Source organism: Mustela nigripes, chromosome 15 (genome assembly GCF_022355385.1).
Source record: "Mustela nigripes isolate SB6536 chromosome 15, MUSNIG.SB6536, whole genome shotgun sequence".
Classification (NCBI taxonomy): Eukaryota; Metazoa; Chordata; class Mammalia; order Carnivora; family Mustelidae; genus Mustela; species Mustela nigripes.
This window is the reverse complement of record NC_081571.1, coordinates 30627579-30647376: the sequence shown is the minus strand read 5'-3', so window position 1 is coordinate 30647376 and position 19798 is coordinate 30627579. Positions and strand designations below refer to the sequence as shown.

General features: G+C 38.3%; 1 protein-coding gene across 1 annotated transcript in view; it reads left to right on the top strand.

The window, feature by feature from the left end:
• Positions 1 to 581: 581 nt before the first annotated feature.
• The window catches only part of DNAJC15 (DnaJ heat shock protein family (Hsp40) member C15), a 73346-nt gene continuing 54129 nt past the window's right edge, over positions 582 to 19798 (top strand). Inside the window, exon 1 of the mRNA XM_059377506.1 lies at positions 582 to 750. Coding sequence (XP_059233489.1) covers positions 646 to 750 — 105 coding nt within the window. The 5' untranslated portion in view covers positions 582 to 645. The remainder of the gene's footprint in view (positions 751 to 19798) is intronic.

The window sequence follows — 19798 nt, the reverse complement described above, 5'->3', positions numbered from 1 at the left end:
CTTTCTATGTCCAAGTCAACACAAAACCATTTGTGGGGAGTGAGGTTTATTTACTTGCTTGTAAGTTTCTTCTTTGTTTCATCTTAAATATAGCCATTCATGTGGAGAGAAGGGGTAGAATAAGGAAATTGCCACTACTATCGCTCTCGTGGGTGGGAGATTGCGGCATTAAAGAGAAGTATGATCAGTAGCTGGGGTGGGAGGAATGGTCTGGTGTGCGTCAGGGACCTTCAAGAACTGCAATTGGAGTCTCCGGGTCTCCCCTTGATAGCCCTTTGATGAGACCAAAATCTGACCATAGTGCTTAAATCCTGGTCCTTGGTTGGGAAGAGGGCTGGGGAGGAGACAGGCTCCACCACACAATGCACACCAGGCCCAATGTTGACTTTGGGCCTGCGGATCAGAAACAAACGAAAAACTCCTCCACGTCCCAGGGGTCTCAGCTCCGAGTCTGACCCTCGGCTTCGTGGGGACAAAGTGGCCCGAGCCTGGGGGAGAACGAGATCTCCTGGTGACATGCCCTCCGCCCGCGAGGCAGGGGCGGTGCCAGCGAAACCCGCGAGTGAACCGCCCTAACTAGTTTGTCCCTGCGGCCGTTCCGTAGCCGACGCCTCGGCGCCCCGAGTCTCCCTGCGTCGTATTGCCATGGCTGCCCGAGGCGGCGTCGCCCCTGCCGGCGAGGGTCTGCGCTACGCCGAGTACTCGCCGCCGGCGACCAAACGGCCGGAGACGGACGTGGACCAGGGACTGGTGAGTCCCGCCAGCTGCTCCCGCCTCTCCGCGGGCCTGCCTGCTGGCACCCCCGGATTCCCGAGGGCGCTGCCTCACTCCTCTGTACCCTCTCACCCCCGAACCGCGGTGGTCCCGGTATTCGCATTTTTGTCCCACCTCCTCCTTCGTCCCGCGGAGTCGTGCTCTGTGCCCGACGCACAGAGTCGCTGTTCCCTCCAGGAGCTCACAGTGTTGTCGGGGGTCCGAGCGGGAAGACAAACAGTTGCACCTGCTGTGTGATAAGTACTCCAGGGGGGATTCTCAGAGGAGGAGAGCCCAGTCCAGTGTTGCGGGGTAGGGAGTGAGGTCAGAGGAGGCGTCCTGGAGAAAGGGACGATTAAAAACGGAACTATGGAAAACGAGTGGCTGTGAAGTCAGCGCAAGGAAGAGGAAAACGTGTTTGACTTACCGGTAGTAGTAGTTACAGAGTCGTAGGCCAGAGGACCAGGGGCTAGTTGGAAATCGCCAGGTGGTTTTTTCAGGTTGAGCTGCTGAGTTGGGAAAAGCGTTCGACAGAAACATAATGAGAGCCTCATATATGTCTTTAAGTTTTCTGTAGTGATATTTGAAATCTAAAAAGGAGATGAATTTCATTTTAAGTGTATTTTTATTTAATCCAATGTATCCACAATAATATTTGACATGTAATCAATATAAAATTACTGAGATATTGTACATCCTCCCCCCCCCCTCCATTTTGCACCAAGTCTTTGAAATCCAGTATGTGTTTTATAATAACAGCACATCTCACTTGGGACTAGCCACATTTCAGGTGTTCAGCCACGTATAGCTAGTGGCTACATTATTAATCATTTTAGTTCCCAAAGATTAATGGGGATTAGAACATATGAAGCATCTGGTAAAGCACCTGGAGTTGGGATATCCTGAGGGCAGTGGTACCATTTTGATGAGTTTTAAGCGGAGAACTGATAGATTGGGTTGTTAAACCAAGCTCTCTCAGGCTTTGTATAAGAATGGATTAGTTGGAGAAAGTCTAGAGACAGGGCTGTTTTAATTCTTTTTCACACGGCATTCCATACTTTGCCTTTAGATGCATAGCACTTATTGTCCATACCAGTTGCTGACTACTCATACACTGTATTGTGACATCTTTTATGTTGACCTGTCATTTCCCAATATTTTTCTAATTTCCTAAGAGCGGGGACTGCAGATTTACTTCAAGGAAGCACCCAATTTATGAGCACTCAATTATCATTACTTGATTAATGGGTAGATTTCTGCAGCCATCAGAAGGGCTTATGTGGGCAGGTTTCAGAAAGCAATATGCTTTCATTCAACAGACATTTCTTGAATACTGCTAGGTGCCCTGTATTATCCTAAGACCTTGGAATAGATAAGAAAACAAAACAGATTGGGTTAAAGCCAATGCCTTCAGCTCAGGTCATGATCCCAGGGTCCTGGGATCCAGCCCTGCATCAGGCTCTCTGCTCAGCAGGGAGCCTGCTTCCCCCTGTCTCTGCCTGCCTCTCTGCCTACTTGTGATCTCTCTCTGTCAAATAAATAAATAAAATCTTAAAAAAAAAAAAACAGATAAAAGTTTGAAGTAGCAGGCTCTAAGCTTCTGCTTGTCTGATTCCTTCTTTACCACAACCTTGTGAGGCAAGTCCTTTTTAATTCTCTCTCTCTTTTTTTTAATTTAGTTTTTTCAGTGTTCCAAGATTCATTGTTTATGCACTACACCCAGTGTTCCATGCGATACGTGCCCTCCTTAATACCCACCTCACTTAAGAGATGAGGAGACTCAGGGATGCTTGGGTGGCTCAGGTTAAAAGTCTGCCTTCCATTCAAGTCACCCTCCCAGGGTCCTGGGATCCAGTCCAGTGTGGGGCTCCCTGCTCAGCCAGGAGCCTGCTTCTCTCTCTCTCCTCCCTACTCCTGTTCTCTTTCTCTCAAATAAATAAATAAAACTTTACAAAAAGAAAGAGACTTAAAGTGGTAAGTAACCTACCCAGAATCATTCTCCTATATACCATTTCCACTTACTGACTTAGAAATAAGGCTTTCTGAGTAGAGTGTTCAGTCTGTGATGTAGACTGGATAAATTATTAGGTTAGGTAGAAGGAATCTCTTTATGGGGAGTTGTAAAAATCTCCATACTGGACTGATTTGCAAGGCAGCTGGGAGCTTCTGTGGTATTTTGAAGATAGAAGTAATGTTGGTGATCTTTTACATCTGTAGGTACTTCATTTGGAAGAAGATACGTGTAGAATTTAAGATATCAGTTAGGAGACATCTTTAGTAGTCCAGTCACGTGAAGGCTAAGATGTAGGCCAGTGATTCTAGTGATTCCTGTCCAACCTAGTGTCCCCAGTGCCCCCTTTTTTATAACCCCATTCTTCAAAGTCTCCTGTAATATCCTAAAATGCTACTGACAGGCAATGAAATCTGTTCTTAAAATAACTTAAAAATCAGTGTAATGCTCTAATTGAGACATAAAGGTGAGGTATTTTATTAGAAAAAAAACATGTTTACTATTTAAGCATGTAAATGGTCAGACGTGATGATTACATTAGGAGACATAATGAAGTAATCAGTTGCTGGCATATTGCACCAGTGCAAAGAACCACTGTGAGTGTAACAGCTACAAATACAGACCACTTTTCCAATGTATTATACTGGCGTTTCAGATACCATAAGGGCCATTGTCATTGGCAAACTGATTTTTCCCAAATTGTTAACAATTTTTGGTAGAATTTTAAATTAAATAAAGTGGAATCTTCCCTCAATTTACATAAGATTTGTACTTAAGAAAAATTTAGTCTTTTTAAAACAGTGTGAAATGATACATTTTATATATACTGTATTACATAAAGTTCTAGACTAAGATGATAACAAATAAGCTTTTTACCTACTTCAGTGTACAGTAGAATCTTTTAAAACCCTGAGGGATGCAGGTAGTTCTTTGTTGTAAAGGTTGTTTCATACATTTTAGAACTTCTAGGATGAATAGTTCCCCATCCACCAAATACTTGCCCTCCTATCCAAATTATTATTGCAACCAAAAGGTCCTCACAAATTTTCAAAATGTCCCTAAGGGCCTATTCTGCTTCTGTTGGAATCATTGGTCCAGGTAATTATGAGTGATGAGTTAGAAGTTAAGAGAACTGGTAATAATAATTTGGGGGGAGCTCAGAAGTACTGAAAATGATGGAAGGCTGACAAAGGGTAAGTGTTAGGAAAAAATAAATGACCCAGGAGTGGGACATTTTGGCAATCTTACTGAAAATAGTAGAAAATAAAATGTCAAGGAGTTGAAGAAAAGATTTTTCTCATCATTTTTTTTAAGATGCAATTTATTTTGAAGTTTTTGAAATACAGCATCTGTAGTTGTAGATGTTAAATAACTCTTAGGTAAACTTTCTCTTAAGGACTAAATATTCATGTGCATTAACCAGTTTAGGAGATTAAAAAGATAAAAATGTAGATAAAAGTACTTGGGTAGTACCTTGAATAAAATAGTATCTTACAATTAATTGTGTAATAGTCAGAGGTCATGGTCAGATTTTGCTTTAGCAAATCTGATTCTCATGGAAAAGTAGAGAAGAAGCTTTAACTTTAGGAAGAGAATATTATCAATTTTTAAAGCATTTTGAAAAAAAAAAAACAGTTTGTATGAAATGATAACCTTTAGTTTTCAGTACTTTCCCCAAAAGTGTAACTCCTTGTGTTTGTAGGATAGTGTAAAATACAAGAAAATTTGCTATATATACATTTCAGTGATAGGCCAACTTGATAACATGAAAATTAAAAACCCACCAAACTTGTAAATTATTAAGTACTTATTTATTACTGAAACAAAAGAAAGCACTTCTATTTTTCATTTAAAATGTTTACCTTGAAGCTTCCTTTTAAGAAATCACATGGATTACAGATTGTATATCTTTTTTTTTTTTTTTTTAAGAGCGACAGGGGTGCTGGGTGGCTCAGCTGGTTGAGTTTCTGTCTTTAGCTCAGGTCATGATCCCAGGACCCTGGGATCAAGCCCCACATTTTCATGGTCATGGCTCCCTGCCCTGCTCAGTGGGGAGTCTGCTTCTCCCTCTGCCTGCCACTCTCCCTGCTTCTGCTCTCTTTCCCTCTCTCTCTGAATGAATGAATAAATAAATAAATAAATAAATAAATGAATAAATAAAATCCTCAAAAAAAAAAAAAAAGTGACAGCAGACATGAGCTGGGGGGAGAGTGGAAGAGGGGTTGGAGAGAATATTAAACAGGCTCCACAGCCCAAGGTAGGGCCATCTCAAGACCTGGAATCATGACCAGCCAAAACAGAGTTGAATGCTCAACTGACTGAGACACTCAGGTGCCCCGGACAAGAACTTTCATATGCTTCTGTCATTGGTACTGTATTTGACTCATGGGAGTCACTTAGTTATTCACTAAATGAACAGCTATTAGCTTCTGTTACTATTGAGTGACTTTGAATGTTTGATTCTAACATATTGATAAAGGTATTTTTTTTCTGTAGGACTTCTCCTTAATGTTAGCTTCTAAAGGAGAACAAGAGTCTTTCTTACTCACTATTCTATTCCTGGAACTTAGCACAAGTCTGGTGCATGCTCAATAAATATTTGTATATGTATATGGTAAATGCTAAATAAATATTTGGGGTATGAGTGAATATTCTCCATCTTTCCTTTCTCCATCACAACTATCTTCTTGAGGCAGAATAATGTTTTTCCTTATTAATTTCCCACTGGTACAACCATTGTCTATCTTGAACTTAAATATTATAGTCTTGAGATAGAAGTTTTGGCATTTTATAATGCTTTCAGCAATTTATATTCATTGAGATGATAATTACTGCTTATTTATTGTTTTGGAAGAATTAAATGCCTTAGGGAATTTGTAAACAACTTTGATTCTACCCCCCACCCTCCCACCTCCCCCCTCACCCACCCGCTACCAGCCGCCGAGCAATAGCTGTGATGGAATGGGCTGTTTTCCCAGTTTACAGAAATTCTTTGATTCGTAGTAGTGGAACATTTAATTTTTCTGGTTTGTTTTTTCTGGTGGATATATTTTTTAAAGATTTTATTTACTTATTTGTAGAGAGGGAGAGAGATTGAGTGTGTACAAGGGCTGGGGAGGAACAGAGGGAGAGGAAGAAGCAGCCTCCCCACTGAGCAGGGAGCCCAGCATGGGGCTGATTCCAGGACCCTGGGATCGTGACCTGAGCTGAAGGCAGACACTTAACCAACTGAGCCACCCAGGCGCCCTGGTTTTTTTCTGGTGGATATTTGAAACTAGATGGCAGTAACAAGAGATACCAGACTTGGCCCATTTGTTGATTTGCTGGTGTTATTTAAATAGTGCTTCTCCTTTTTGAAATATGTCTTTTATTTATTTTTAAAGATTTATAATTTATTTTAGAGAGAGAGAAAGAGAGAGCAAGCGGGAACAGGAGGGGCAGAGGGAGAGACAGAGTGAATCCAAAGCAGACTCTGTGCTGAGCTCAGTGCCCAGTGTGGGGCTCAGTCTCACAACCCTGAGATCACAACCTGAGAGGGTGCTTAAACCTTCCACCACCCAGGTACCATTGAAATATGTCTTTTAAATTAAAATTAGAGGGGCTCCTGGGTGGCTTAATGGGTTAAGCCTCTGCCTTCGCTCAGATCATGATCTCAGGGTCCTGGGATCGAGCCCCACATAGGGCTCTCTGCTCAGTAGGGAGCCTGCTTCCCTCTCTCTCTGCCTGCCTCTCTGCCTACTTGTGATCTCTATCCGTGAAATAAAAAATTTTTTTAAATCTTAAAAAAATTAAGATTAGATATTTGTTATAGGCAGAGATCATGTTTTAAGGATCCTCTTTCTCTCAGCTCTCAACATAGTACCAGTACCAGTCACATAGTTACTGCTCCATAAATTTTTGTTAAATGGTTAAATTAGTGGTTCAATGAAACAACTGGTTAGGAAAAAAAATAGAGGATTTGAGAAATGTTTTATAGAAGTATAAGATGATAGCCCTAAGGAATAAAAAGAGTAAGATAAATGAGACTGTCTCTCTCTCTTTTTTTTTTTTTTTACTTTTTTAGTAGTAAAGGCTAAAATATAAGCATCTAATACATTTTATATACCATCAGAGTACACACTGGACTTTTGATGGTTTTTGTCATTTTATTGCTTATTACCTCCAAAAACACAGTCTCTAAATCTCTTTTTAAAGTTTGTCAGTGCATTCAGTTTAATAAAAAAATTTTTGAATACCAAATACATGAAGGCTATATACTAGATGTCTCTGGGGCAGGTATGGATAAATCACAATTGCCCCTGACCCTCAAGGACAGAGGTAAACAAATTTTTTTGGTAGAGGGCTAAATAGTATTTTAGGCTTTGCAGGCCATGTGGTTGGTCTCTGCTAAACTAGGGAACTCTGCCATTGTCAAGCAAAAGCAGCCATAGATAATGCATAAATGTAGCTGTGTTTCAATAAAACTTTATTTACAAAAGTAGTTGGAGGGCCAGATTTGGGTGTGGCCTGTAAGTTTGCCAGGCACCACTCTAGAAGGTAAATTGGATCAAATTTAAATACCTAATTCAAGACCAGCTCTATTAAGCACTGTTGTTTATTTGTTCATTCATTCATTCAACACTTATTTATTGAGTTTCAGTTTAAAGCTCCTAGAAAAAAACATGGGCACTAATTGCTTTGATATTGGCCTTAGATATGTCTAAGATATGTCATTTTTTAGATATGTCTCTCGGGGAAAGGAGGCAAAAGCCAAACTTCCTAAATGTGAGATCTGGAGTCCTATTAGGTAAGGTACTGAGGCTAAGTGCTGTAGTTAAGTACAAAGACAAGTTAAACATGGGTTTTGTCCTCAAGGGACTTGAAAAATATTTGATTTTTTAAGAGAAGCTAGAGAGAGAGAAAAGTAAATGTAGTTTACTATCAAGAGGGAAAAAATAAGGAAAAATACATTGGGATTACAGTTGTGGATACACCTGAATGGCAGGTTTAGGAGCGAGGACCATGTCTATAGGCAGTTGAAGTTTTGTAGGAGCTGGGCTTCATGAATATTAAGCCTAAAGAAATGTTTAACACAGGGGTAGAGGATAGAGAAGCAGAAGAGGGCAGGATCAGTGAAGACTGTATTAGAATGGGCAGTCCTCTGGATTCTAGAGGCCATAATGGCAACAGTAATAGCAGTGGTAGCCAAATTTTTTTTTTTTTTACCAGGCATTAGGCTAATTCCTTAAATGCATGAACTCATTTAGTCCATGTAATAACCCTGTGAGATGTAGGTACTATTATAACCCCCCACTTATAGATCTAAATTGAGGCATAAAGCAATGAAATAATTTGCCCAGGGTCCCACAGTTGATGTGTGGATGAACCCCAAAGGTATTCTGCTTTCTGGCCTCTGCTTTTAGTCAAAATATAATTCTATCTTCTTTCCCCTTCAAACTTCCTAATTGTGTCAGGGAAGGTCTAACTAGGAAAACAGACACATCTAAATTATGTAAAACGAAGGAAATGTAGCACAGAGAGTTGGCTTTATAGGTGAAGGAGTTGCTGTGAAGCCAGGCCGGATTGCGAGGCAGTGCAGAGGTTGAGAACAGGAAAAAGCTGTTAGCCTTCTCAAGGCTGTGGGGTCAAAAGGAAAGAGGTAGTGTTTTCATAACCATCCTTGGTAACTGGACCACGGCGGTCTATCCAGTGGGGAGCTGCACCCATGGAGACACAGAGAGGAAAGAGGAGAGGTACCTTGGCCTTTCCCCTTTACCACCCTCCTGTCTCCCACGACTGCATCCCATGGGTGGGACCCCGCTGGAGCCAGGTGACACAGGAGCCTGCAGGACTTAGCTGTCCTGCCAGTGGAGCGGAGTAGGGGGAAGCTGGGGAATGGATCAGTGAATACAAACAGCTCTGGGATGAACACTCTCACGTTGGTTATTTTCAGCTGTGACGTGATTTGAATTCCACAGAGGTTGAGAAATTTGTAAGCATAGTCTCCTAAAAACACTGTTACAGAACACAATTTTATAAATGGTGTGTAGTCCCTTAGTCCACAGGAGTCTCATTCACTCATAGCGTAAGGCAGAGAGTATTCTTTGAGGAACTCCATTTTCACTGTCTTATGCTCTCTGAATATTATTTAAATGCTATTAGGAATCAAATAAGCATTATTCGCTCTCATGAAAATCTGATCACCATGGGTAACATTTTTTCCTTTTAAAATTGAATAGGCTTTTTTTCAAATACAGATTTAGATTTATAGAAAAGCGAAAAGATAGCACACAAAATCCCGGTGTACCTCACTCAGTTTCCCATGTTAACATCGTGTGTTAGTATGGTCTGTTATCATTAACAAACCGATATTGCTTAATAACATTACTAACCAAAGTCTGTACATTTTTCAGATTCTTCATTTTTTACCTATTGTCCTTTTAATGTCCCAGGATCCCATCCACGGTACCACATTACATTGAGCTTTTGTGTCCCTTTGGGTTCCTCTTGGCTATGAGAGTTTCTCAGACTCACCTTGTTTTTGATGACCCTGACAGATTTGAGGAATGCTGGTCAAATATTTTGTAGAATTTATCCATATGAAAGGCACATACTATAAACATGATCTCTCACTATATAAGTTAGCCTTGATCTAATCTGATGAAGTAGTATTTTTCTGGTTTCTCCATGGTAAAGTTAACTTCTTTTCCATTCTATATAGTACTTTTTGAAAGGAAGTCACTATGTGTGGTGCATATTTAAGGAGTGGGGAGTTAAGCTTCCCCTCCTTGAGGGTAGAGTTCTTTATGAAATCACTTGGAATTTTTCTGCACAAGAGATCTTTCTCTTCTCCCCCACTTATTTACTCAGTCATTTATTTACATCAATCAAGATTTGTGGATATTTATACTTTGGGGGGTTATAATCCAGTATTGTTTATCTTGTAGCTCAAATGGTTCCACCTTTGGCCTTGGTGGCTCTTTCAGTTGGCTCCTGTGCACTTTCGACATACCCCATTACTATGGGTTTTTTTTTGAGCACTTCCTTACTTTTGGCACTATAAGGTAAGGTGCTCTAGGCTCATCTTGTATATTTTTGTCCCTGTCCTAGAATCAACCATCTCTCTAAGAAGCGTTTTGTGTATGAAATCTTACCTCCCGGGAAACTTCATTCTGGGTCACAACTCTGGATCCTAATAGTTTCATTTTTTTCCTCTTACCCAACTTATCCCCATTTTCCTTATCTTCTCCTTATATCGCTGATGAAGTATGATAGTAAAAGAGTTCCTTGTCTGAGGTAGGTGGCTACCCTTTCAGTCCACCAGAAAATGTAGTATTTCTCCTGCAGCTTCAGCCATGCTCTTTTTTGTTTTGTTGGTTTGGCTTTATTTTTATTTTTCAACTTCTTCTATTAGGGACTGCTAATAGAGGATGCCAGTGCACTGTGAAATCAAAGAGAGAGATAGAGAGAGATTCATCAGTCTTTTTGTATTTATCATTATATTCCAGGCTTATAGAATTTTACTGAGTCAGTGAGCAGAAGTGCCTATCTCCAGGTATAAAGTAAAATATTGCATATTCTCTAAAAGATTTATTATGATCTTCCAGGGAATAATTTCCATTTCACTTTGGCATACCTGGAATTTAACAACAGTTGTCACCACTGCCTCAACGGAAAAAAATAATTTTGTATAGCAGATATACAGAACTGAAGGGATAAGAACTAAAACAGAGATGAAATCAGTTATGAATATACTATAAATAGCCCTTTTTCCCTTAAATACTTCCTATCTGCAATTACGCTAAAGTTTTACTCATCAAGTACTTTATAACTATATAGTACTTACTTTTTTTTAATTAACATATAATGTATTATTTGTTTCAGGGATACAGGTCTGTGATTCATCAGTCTTTTTTTTTTTAAAGATTTTATTTATTTATATGACAGAGAGAGAGATCACAAGTAGACACAGAGGCAGGCAGAGAGAGAAGGGGAAGCAGGCTCCCTGCTGAGCAGAGAGCCCGATGTGGGGCTTGATCCCAGGATCCTGAGATCATGACCTGAGCTGAAGGCAGAGGTTTAACCCACTAAACCACCCAGGCGCCCTGTGATTCATCAGTCTTACACAGTTCACAGTTACTCACCACAGCACATACCCTTCGCAATGTCCATCACCCATAGTACTTAATATTTCTAGGTATATTTTATGGGGTTTTGTGAAGAGTTTTAAATAGAAGTTTTAAAAAGTACTGTGAATTGATACCTAATTTGTATATTTCCTTTAAGTAATTTGGGGTAACTTGTTTCTGCCTTTACTTCCATTCTAGAAAACTTGTGCTATTCTACTTTTAAAAAATATTTAGACTATCATGTAGTTTAGAACAGTTGGAATATCATGTAGGAATATCATGACTCATTCATTCTCTTTTCTAAGTGTCAGCAGATCTGTTTCTGATGCTAACGTTATTGTCTGCATTGGTATCCTCGGGCTTTTTGACACTGAGATTTTGTAGAATATCACTTTAGGTCCTTGTACTCCAAATACACTTTTGGCCAGTACAAGTTTTTTTTCAAGTTTGTTTGCCCCAAAACACTGCTTCTTAATCTTTTTTGAGTATGTTATTTTATAAAGTGAAAAAAATTCATACCTATCTCCTGCTTCCATAATATTAGTAATGTTTTCTATTTTTATTTGTTGAATATATAAAAATAAGATAAAACAGATAGGTATGAAGGTACTGAGTTCATAATGTGCATGCACATAACTGAGGAAGTAAACTAGCACTTAGTCAATGTCTGCTAATTACTAGATGCTGTAATTACATTTTCCCATTTCTTAGAACTCTGAGAAGGTGGATGTTACTTTTCACCATTTTATATATAAGAAAACTGAGGACCAAAGTGGTCAAGGCCATATAGCTGGTAAGTGGCAGGACTAAGATATTAAACCAATTTTGACTTAAAAAGTCCTTGACTTTTTCACTGAATGATATTGCTGCTCCATCATTTAGATATTGGAACCTGATGAAATCCAACTCCGAGAAATGATTTATAGTCCTGGTATTTGTGGTAATTTTCAGTCTTCAGATACTTCAAGATACGTTTAAAAATTCTTAAACCTTGAAGCCAAGTTAATTTTATTTTACCTTAACTCAGAAAGGAAGAAAAGAATACTGTGTAATGAAATTTAAGCTGTCAGCATAACCACTCTTAAGAAATTGTTGCCTAAAGTGAAAAGCTTATTGTAAGGGAGTAAAAGTTTTCAGAAAATGGCATGATTTCCCAAGCAAGAAGAATAAGCAAAACCACAGTGTTGCAGGTAAGGTATACATCAGATGTAAGCCGAAAGAGTTTAGGGAGTACTTGCCAGGGACTCTAAAGTCAGTGTAATAATAGGAGTACATGATAAAGACGAGGCTAGCTAGAGGTGCAGCAAGATCATTTTTATGATCAGGGTGCAAAATTAAGTGTAGCGATAAAAAGGGAGATGCCAAAGATCAGTGCATTTGTTTTTATTGAAGAGTGCCAGGAGGAGTTTGTTTTCAAAGTTTATTTGGAAATAGATAGGTCAGAGGGTTTCTGGCTTAAGAAATTAAGTTATTAAACCCTTCTGACCAAGTAGGATTTTCGCAAGATTTTTCTTTCCTAGTAACCTTTATTTTTTCCTCTGACTTTGAAAGAAACAACCGTATAATAATATATTATAGTAATTGTAATACCTACCATTTATTAAATGCTTATCACATCCCAAATACTAAGTGATACATGTGAATGTTCTAATTTATAAAAATTCATACTTATCTATAATTATTATCCTCATTTTACAGATGAGAAGGTTAAGTAATTTGTCAGAGGTCATGGAGCTGACAAGTAAAGATTCAAAAGTCAGACCATATTTCTTTGATTTAAAAATCTGTGATCCTAGGACTTTGTTTAAATGATAAAATGTAGGTACTAAGAATATATAACTACGGTTAAATTTTGGTTTATCTCATTCTGTTTCCTTTTTCTTCTGTGTATATGCTGTGCATTCTGTTTTATAATCATTTATTATATCATCTATAACCATTCCTCAGTATATTATTTGTCAGTGCATATTTCAGGTATGCCCTAATTTATTTAATTATCCCCCTATTGGTGGGTATTCAGATTATTTCCAGTTTTTATATTGCAAATAGTGCAGTGATGAATATTCTCATATGTAAGTTTTTATGCACCTCTCTGATTATTTTCTTAAGGATAATTTTTTAAAATTATACTTACTGAGCCTAATGACTTGAATATATTGAAGGCTGTTGATTCCAATGATGAAATTACCCTCAAGACAGATTGTCCCAATTTGAATTCCTAGCATCCGTTCATGAGATTTTTTTTACTGACTCACTCTCTCAACAACTTGTAAGACTTGGAGTTGTTGGCTAAAATGTGTGCTTCTCATTAGTGGCCTTTGTACTGGAAGAATGACAAGTTTGCCACATGTCCCTATCTAGAAGAAAAGTTTAAGGATATAAGAGTGATTTCACTTACATACTTATTAAAGTGGTCAGTGTAATCTATTTCCATACTTAACAAACTGGGTGATTTTATATTAAATGTAAGAGTATTGAAAATACAATTTCTTGGGGGTGGGTGAGGGAAGATCAAATTTTGTGAAAAAGTAGGGAGTTATAAGAAACAAAGGCATCAAGGACTGGTGCTAGGATCTAGTTTGGCATTTGATAATTAAATGATAATATGTTTTCTAGGTAATTAAACTAATAAATAGGATAAGACATGACAAGGTTTTTGTGAATGGTCATTAAAGTCAGATAGGGATGTTTCATCAAATATGAGTTTACAATGGAAAGATTGACAGGTTTTTATAATTTGAAGAGTATGGGACTAATTTTAAATTGTTGGTTGAAGACATAGGGTTCCCTAGGGAATTAAAATACTTACATTTTAGTTCTAATGCAGACACTGATAACCCCGCTATAACTTGGGCAAGGCATGTCACTTTTCAGGACTTCAGTGTCTTCCTCTGGAAAATGTGGGTTTTTTCTATGCTAGATGTTTTCTGTCTTTTGTTTCACCTCTATAATTGTGACTTTGACTTACTGTATTGCAGTAAGAAATGCCGGCAAAACATTGGACACCCTGTGGAAGCTGTTGAAAATAAAACAAATATATCTTTTTGTATAAAAGTATAGTGTCTCTGTATCTAGAATAATGTGAGTATTTCTGCTTGCATCTTTTAAAACAGTCAATAGAAATTTTCCAGGTAGAGACAACAAATAAATATATTGAGGGGAGACGTAGGTGTGGAGTGTGGAGGTGTGGGGAGGGGAAAGCTCATTTTTAAAAAATGCTAAAAAGTTTAGACCTTAATTTAGGGATAGTTTAGAACTCTTAATTCAGGAAGTCACGGGAAAAGAAATAATTTAATAAAAGTACAGTAATAAAATGGTAAAGGATATCCATTGGGTGAAAAAGTCCCTTTCTTCCAAATTTTAGAAACAGAATTAAGGATACCCCTTAAACTTGAAAGAGAAATTTAGGGCAGTGAAGAAAGTTAAAGAAACCAACTCTTAGACCTAAATGAACCTTGAGTGCCTAAAAGACACAGCTTTTGAGAGCAGGTGTATCTGAAGCTTCAGATCAAAGAGCAAGTCTCAAAAGTTCCATTTATAGATTTGACATGTTTAGCATTGGGAAACACAAAGCAAGGATGCAGAGCCTACACTGGATCTTACTTCTTAACAAATCTTTTCCAAATGTGATAGTTGTTTTTCAGTACCATTCTGAGTTAATTTTCTGATTAGAATTTTGCTTTGAAGATCTTACCTGCTTCTGGTTGGTCTGCTTAATCTTGAGATGATTCCATATTGTTAAATAGATGGAAGTTGACTTTATATAAGTTGTCTGTTTGAATTTGTTTAAATATTTCACAGGTAACGAATCTAATCTAGATTTAACATTTTATAGGTATTTAACATAGTTTATAGATGATCCCTGTTCTCCAACACAGAGACATATTCACTCATGGTAACCTAAGTTCACAGTGAATTAAGAGCAAAACCTTAATCAGAATTCAGGTTCCCCATCTTCTAATCTTTATTTGTCCCAGTACCTTTCCATTTTCCTCCTTGGCCTAACCTTGACTCTGTCCTTCAGGTTTATCTGGACTCTTCTCAGAAGCCATCTATTACCCAGAAGCAGAGTACTCAGCCACCTGGCCATCTGTCTGTTTAACCATCTATCCCCATAGGCATCCCTCCTGTCACTCATTTGACCCATACTCTGTTTTGGGACTTAAGATGAATAAAGCCTACTTCTTGCTCTCTAGAGGCTTATAATTTAGTAGGGGAGAAAGATCATGAAGTTTTAGTCTGGGATCACAACAGAAATAAACTGGGAAGTAGAGAGGTGGTGCTATTGGAATAGGGGAGATTCCAGTGGCATTGATTTCTTTCTTATTTGGGTGTTTACTTGATATTGCTGCCTGTCTAGAGTAGTTCAATTTTTCCTTTTGCTGTTTAGTAGCTGAAAAGCCATATATCAAACACCCTTCTGTGTTAGGGATAGGGATTGATCATATCTTTTAGTGAAGGGTGGTGAAACAGAAGGGCAGGGACAAATAGAGTCAGTGAGAGTAGTGGGGATATGACTCAGGTACCTCCGCTCCCTTCCTCACAGCCAGCATCTTCAGAGGAGAGAGAGTATTTTGAGAAAAGGTGCCATGGTCCAGATAGAGGGTAGGACCAGCTCTCAGGGAAAATGTGTAAGAGTAGGTTCAGGTGTCTTATTGGTGCCCCCTGGTCAAGTATCTGCTGAAGTCATCTTTCAGCCTCTCCATTCCATTGCTCCCTACTACATTGACTAAATTATATTGAAGATATAAAAATGAAGTCTTCCCATCTCAAGTTAAAGTAAACATTTTTACAAATTTTTAGATAATTCCAATTACTATGTTACTATAATTTTATATGCTTAGGGTTTTTGGTCAGTGCATCCTTGTTCCAAAATTGACTGATGAACCTTGTTAACACCAGCAAAGTCTGTGCACTACATTATTCTCTGCACACTGTTATCTCAATATAATTGTATAAAGCAGTGGATCTTAACCTCAATGCTCCTGCACGTTAATATAGCAAGATGAGAAAAGGGATGGCATTTATAGCCATGTGCCTTTGCAAAGAAACTGGAGTATGTTTTTATCTGGTTTAAAATTTGAACTTAAGGATGGTAATGTCCTATGTGTCAACTTTTGAGAATCATTGACAAATAGTATTAGCATACTTTTATTATTTCAGGAAGCATTTCTGGCTAAAAATTTAGTAAGTTCTCAAAGGAATTAGATACATTTATAGATAAAATAATTAAAGCAAGCTAGCAAAATTTGAAGACATACATGTTTTGTTTTAAAATTTTGAATCAGTTTGTAACTTTTGTGACATCATCTTACTGTTCTATTTATTTACCCCTAGTGCAGTGCCTGGTCCTGTAGTAGGCAATCAGATTAAATGTTTGAATATTGGATTAATTAGTGAACAATGAACAAATTAAGGGCATATAACTAAAAGCTTTATTTTCTGATCCTGGAACACTGCAGAAATCTATATTAGTCAGGATTTTTCAGAAAACTGAACCAAGTAGTTTGTATTATTTATTTGTTTATTTTGCTGATTTGGCTTACGTAATTGTGTGGACTGGCAAGTCTAAAATTTGTAGGGCAGGAGTGCCTGGGTGGCTCAACCAGTTAAGCACCTGCCTTTGGCTCAGGTCATGATCCTGGGATCCTGGGACTGAGCCTCACATGGCATCAGGCTCTCTGCTCAGCAGGGAGTCTGCTTTTCTTTCTCTCTCTGCCCTCCCTTCCCTGCTCATCCTCTCTTTCTCTCTCAAATAAATAAGTCTTTTTTTTTTTTTTAGATTTTATTTATTTATTTTACAGAGAGAGATCACAAGTAGGCAGAGAGGCAGGCAGAGAGAGAGAGAGGAGGAAGCAGGCTCCCTGCTGAGCAGAGAGCCCGATGCGGGGCTCGATCCCCGGACCCTGGGATCATGACCCAAGCAGAAGGCAGCAGCTTAACCCACTGAGCCATCCAGGTGCCCTCAAATAAATAAGTCTTAAAAAAAAAAAAATTGTAGGGCAGGCCTGAGGGCTGGAAACTTAGACAGTAGCTTATTCTTGAGGTTGAATTTCTACTTCCTGAGGGAAACTCAGTTTTGTTCTTAGGGCCTTTCAACTGATTGTACAAGGCCCACAATATTATCAAAGATAAACTCCTTTAAAAGCAACTGATAGTAAACACTAACCACGTGTTCGAAATAATCCACAAAGCAACACCTCCATCAGTGTTGCATTGATGACCTAACCAAATGGACATGGAAATGAACCATCTTTGAGTTTAAGGACTTGTAATCAAATATACAGTCTTGTTGGGCAAACCTGTGATAAGCCCAGGAGCTCTTCGTGCTTTCTGAGGCATCCACAGCTCCGTTGATATGGGGGCGGGACTTCAACCAGCCACACTTAATATCAACAAAGAAAGCTGCTTATTTTATTAGGAGAAAGTGGAGACAAGGTGGATTACAAGAAAGTGGATCACTGAAGAAACAGTACTTAAAAGACTATTCTTGGGGTGCCTGGGTGGTTCAGTGGGTTAAGTCTCTGCCCTCAGCTCAGGTCATGATCTCAGGGTCCTGGGATTGAGTCCCACCTCAGGCTCTCTGCTCAGCAGGAAGCCTGCTTCCCCCTCTCTCTCTGCCTGCTGCTCTGCCTACTTGTGTTCTCTCTCTGTGTCAAATAAATAAATAAAATCTTAAAAAAAAATTATTCTTAAGAAATCATTATGTGGGGGCACCTGGGTGGTTCAGTCCGTTAAGTATCTGCCTTCAGCTCAGGTTATAGTCCCAGGGTCCTGGGATTGAGTCCTCCGTAAGGCTTCCCACTTGGTTGGGAGTCTGCTTCTCCCTTTCTTTCTGACCTTCCTCCCTGCTTGTGCTCTCTCTTTCTCTCAAATGAATACTTTAAAAAAGAAAGAAAGAAAGAAAGAAAGAAAGAAAGAAAGAAAGAAAGAAAGAAAGAAAGAGAAAGAAAGAAATCATTATGTATAGCGAGGTTATAAGTTTGGGGAATTTTTATTAATTATTTTAGAAGTTAGAGAAATACTTCTCTAAAAATCGGGCCAAGCCTAAGAGTTTTGTTTTTTATTATGTTTGGCTTTTGGTTTTATTTTATTGTTTTGCCATTTTATTTACTCTCTAGTCTTGGTATAGAAATTAATGCTTGCCTGTAGTTAAAAATAAATCAAGTGACTTTAAAGTGGAGCAAATAAAGATGTAGTTCACTTTGTCTTTTCTTTTTTGCTTAATTTAAGGTTTTCAGGGGAATTCGTATTTGAGAGTTTCACATGTATTTGTTTTTGGCAATGGATGGTAAAGGCTAAGTAAATTAATGTGTACGGGTCCAATTTAGATATGAAAGTCTATGAAATTCATGCCAGCTTGAAGATTTTAGGGAATGATTATTGTAAAAATTCTCTTCCTAATGTCATTCATTTTATCATGTCTGAAGCTTTTTCTTGAGTATAAATTGTCTTTTCCTCTTTCTTTTGATCTGTATGTGCAATACCTTTCTTTCCCAAATTCTGCTGATTTGCCAACAGTCTTTCTTGTTTCCTCTCTTTTTCTTTTTCACTTACGCTATTTAAATTCAAAGAGCTTTCTTTGTAGAAATTGAACCAAATAATAAGGCAGCATAAAACACTGAGTTCAGCAGAAAGTGATTTGCTTGTGATTAACCCTTGAGAGTTGAGTCACTGCAAGATAACAAAGAAAGAATGTTTTTTGAAACAACCTGCTCATTCTTCTTCTCCATTCTTAGATGAGAACTTTTTTTTCTCCCCAGGTGTTATGAATTCACATACCGCTTTGCCTGGGCTTTATTTACCATTTTCATCATGGTATGTTTTTAGAAAAAAAAAGTCCAGAAGAGAGCTGATGACTTCCCTTTCTTCTGACCTCAGTCCTCTCACAGATTTTTCTCTCAGGCAACACCATTCTTCCAGTTGTTTAAGGCAATAACCTTGACATTCCTTTTAATACCCCAGCTTTATTGAATTATAATTTACAAGTAAAAATTGTATATATTGAAGGTATACAGTATAATTTGATATACATATACTTTGTGTATGATTACCACAACCAAGCTAATTAACACATATATCACCTCACATTGTGTGTGTGTATGTGTGTGGTGAGAACACTTAAGACATACTCTTGGCAAATTCAGGTGTAAAATTTACTCATAAGCGCAAGTTTAGCCACCATCACCCCATTTCTCTATGCCCAGCCCCTGGCAACCACCATTCTAATCTCCGCTCCAATGAGTTCATGAGTTCAGCTTTTTTAGATTCCACATAAATGTTAGATCATATATAGTATTTGTCTTGCTGTGTCTGGGTTATTTCACTTTGCATAATGTAGTTACTCCAGGTTCATCCATGTTGTCACAAATCCCAGAATTTGCTTGTTTTTTTTTTTTTATGGGTGAATAATATCCCATTGTGCGTATGTGTATACACAAACACACACATTTTCTTTATCCATTCATCTATCATTGAACACTGTTTCTTCTCCTCTCATTACTTCCAATCTCTCAACAAATCTTAAAGCCTTCAGAATGTATCCAGAAGCAGACTACTTTTCCCCATCTTCATCACTAATCCCTTTGGTGCAAGCTACTATTATTTTAATAGATTGTTTTAATAGACTCCTAAGTCATCTCCCTGTCTCTGGCTTTGACATGTTTATTCTTAACATGACATCTAGTGAATTTTAGAATTCTAAATAAGATAATGTTAGGCTTCTTCTCAAAACAGTCATGTCTTGTATCACTCAGAGTTAAAATCCTTATGTTGACCCCTAAGGCCTGACATGATCTGTCCCCATGTTACCTTCTAACCTCATTCCATAATCCTTCCCACTCTGTCAATTTCTGCTCTGTGCACATTGGCCTTCTGGGTATTCCTTAAACACACCAGGCTTACTTATGGTATGTCCCTTCCCTTG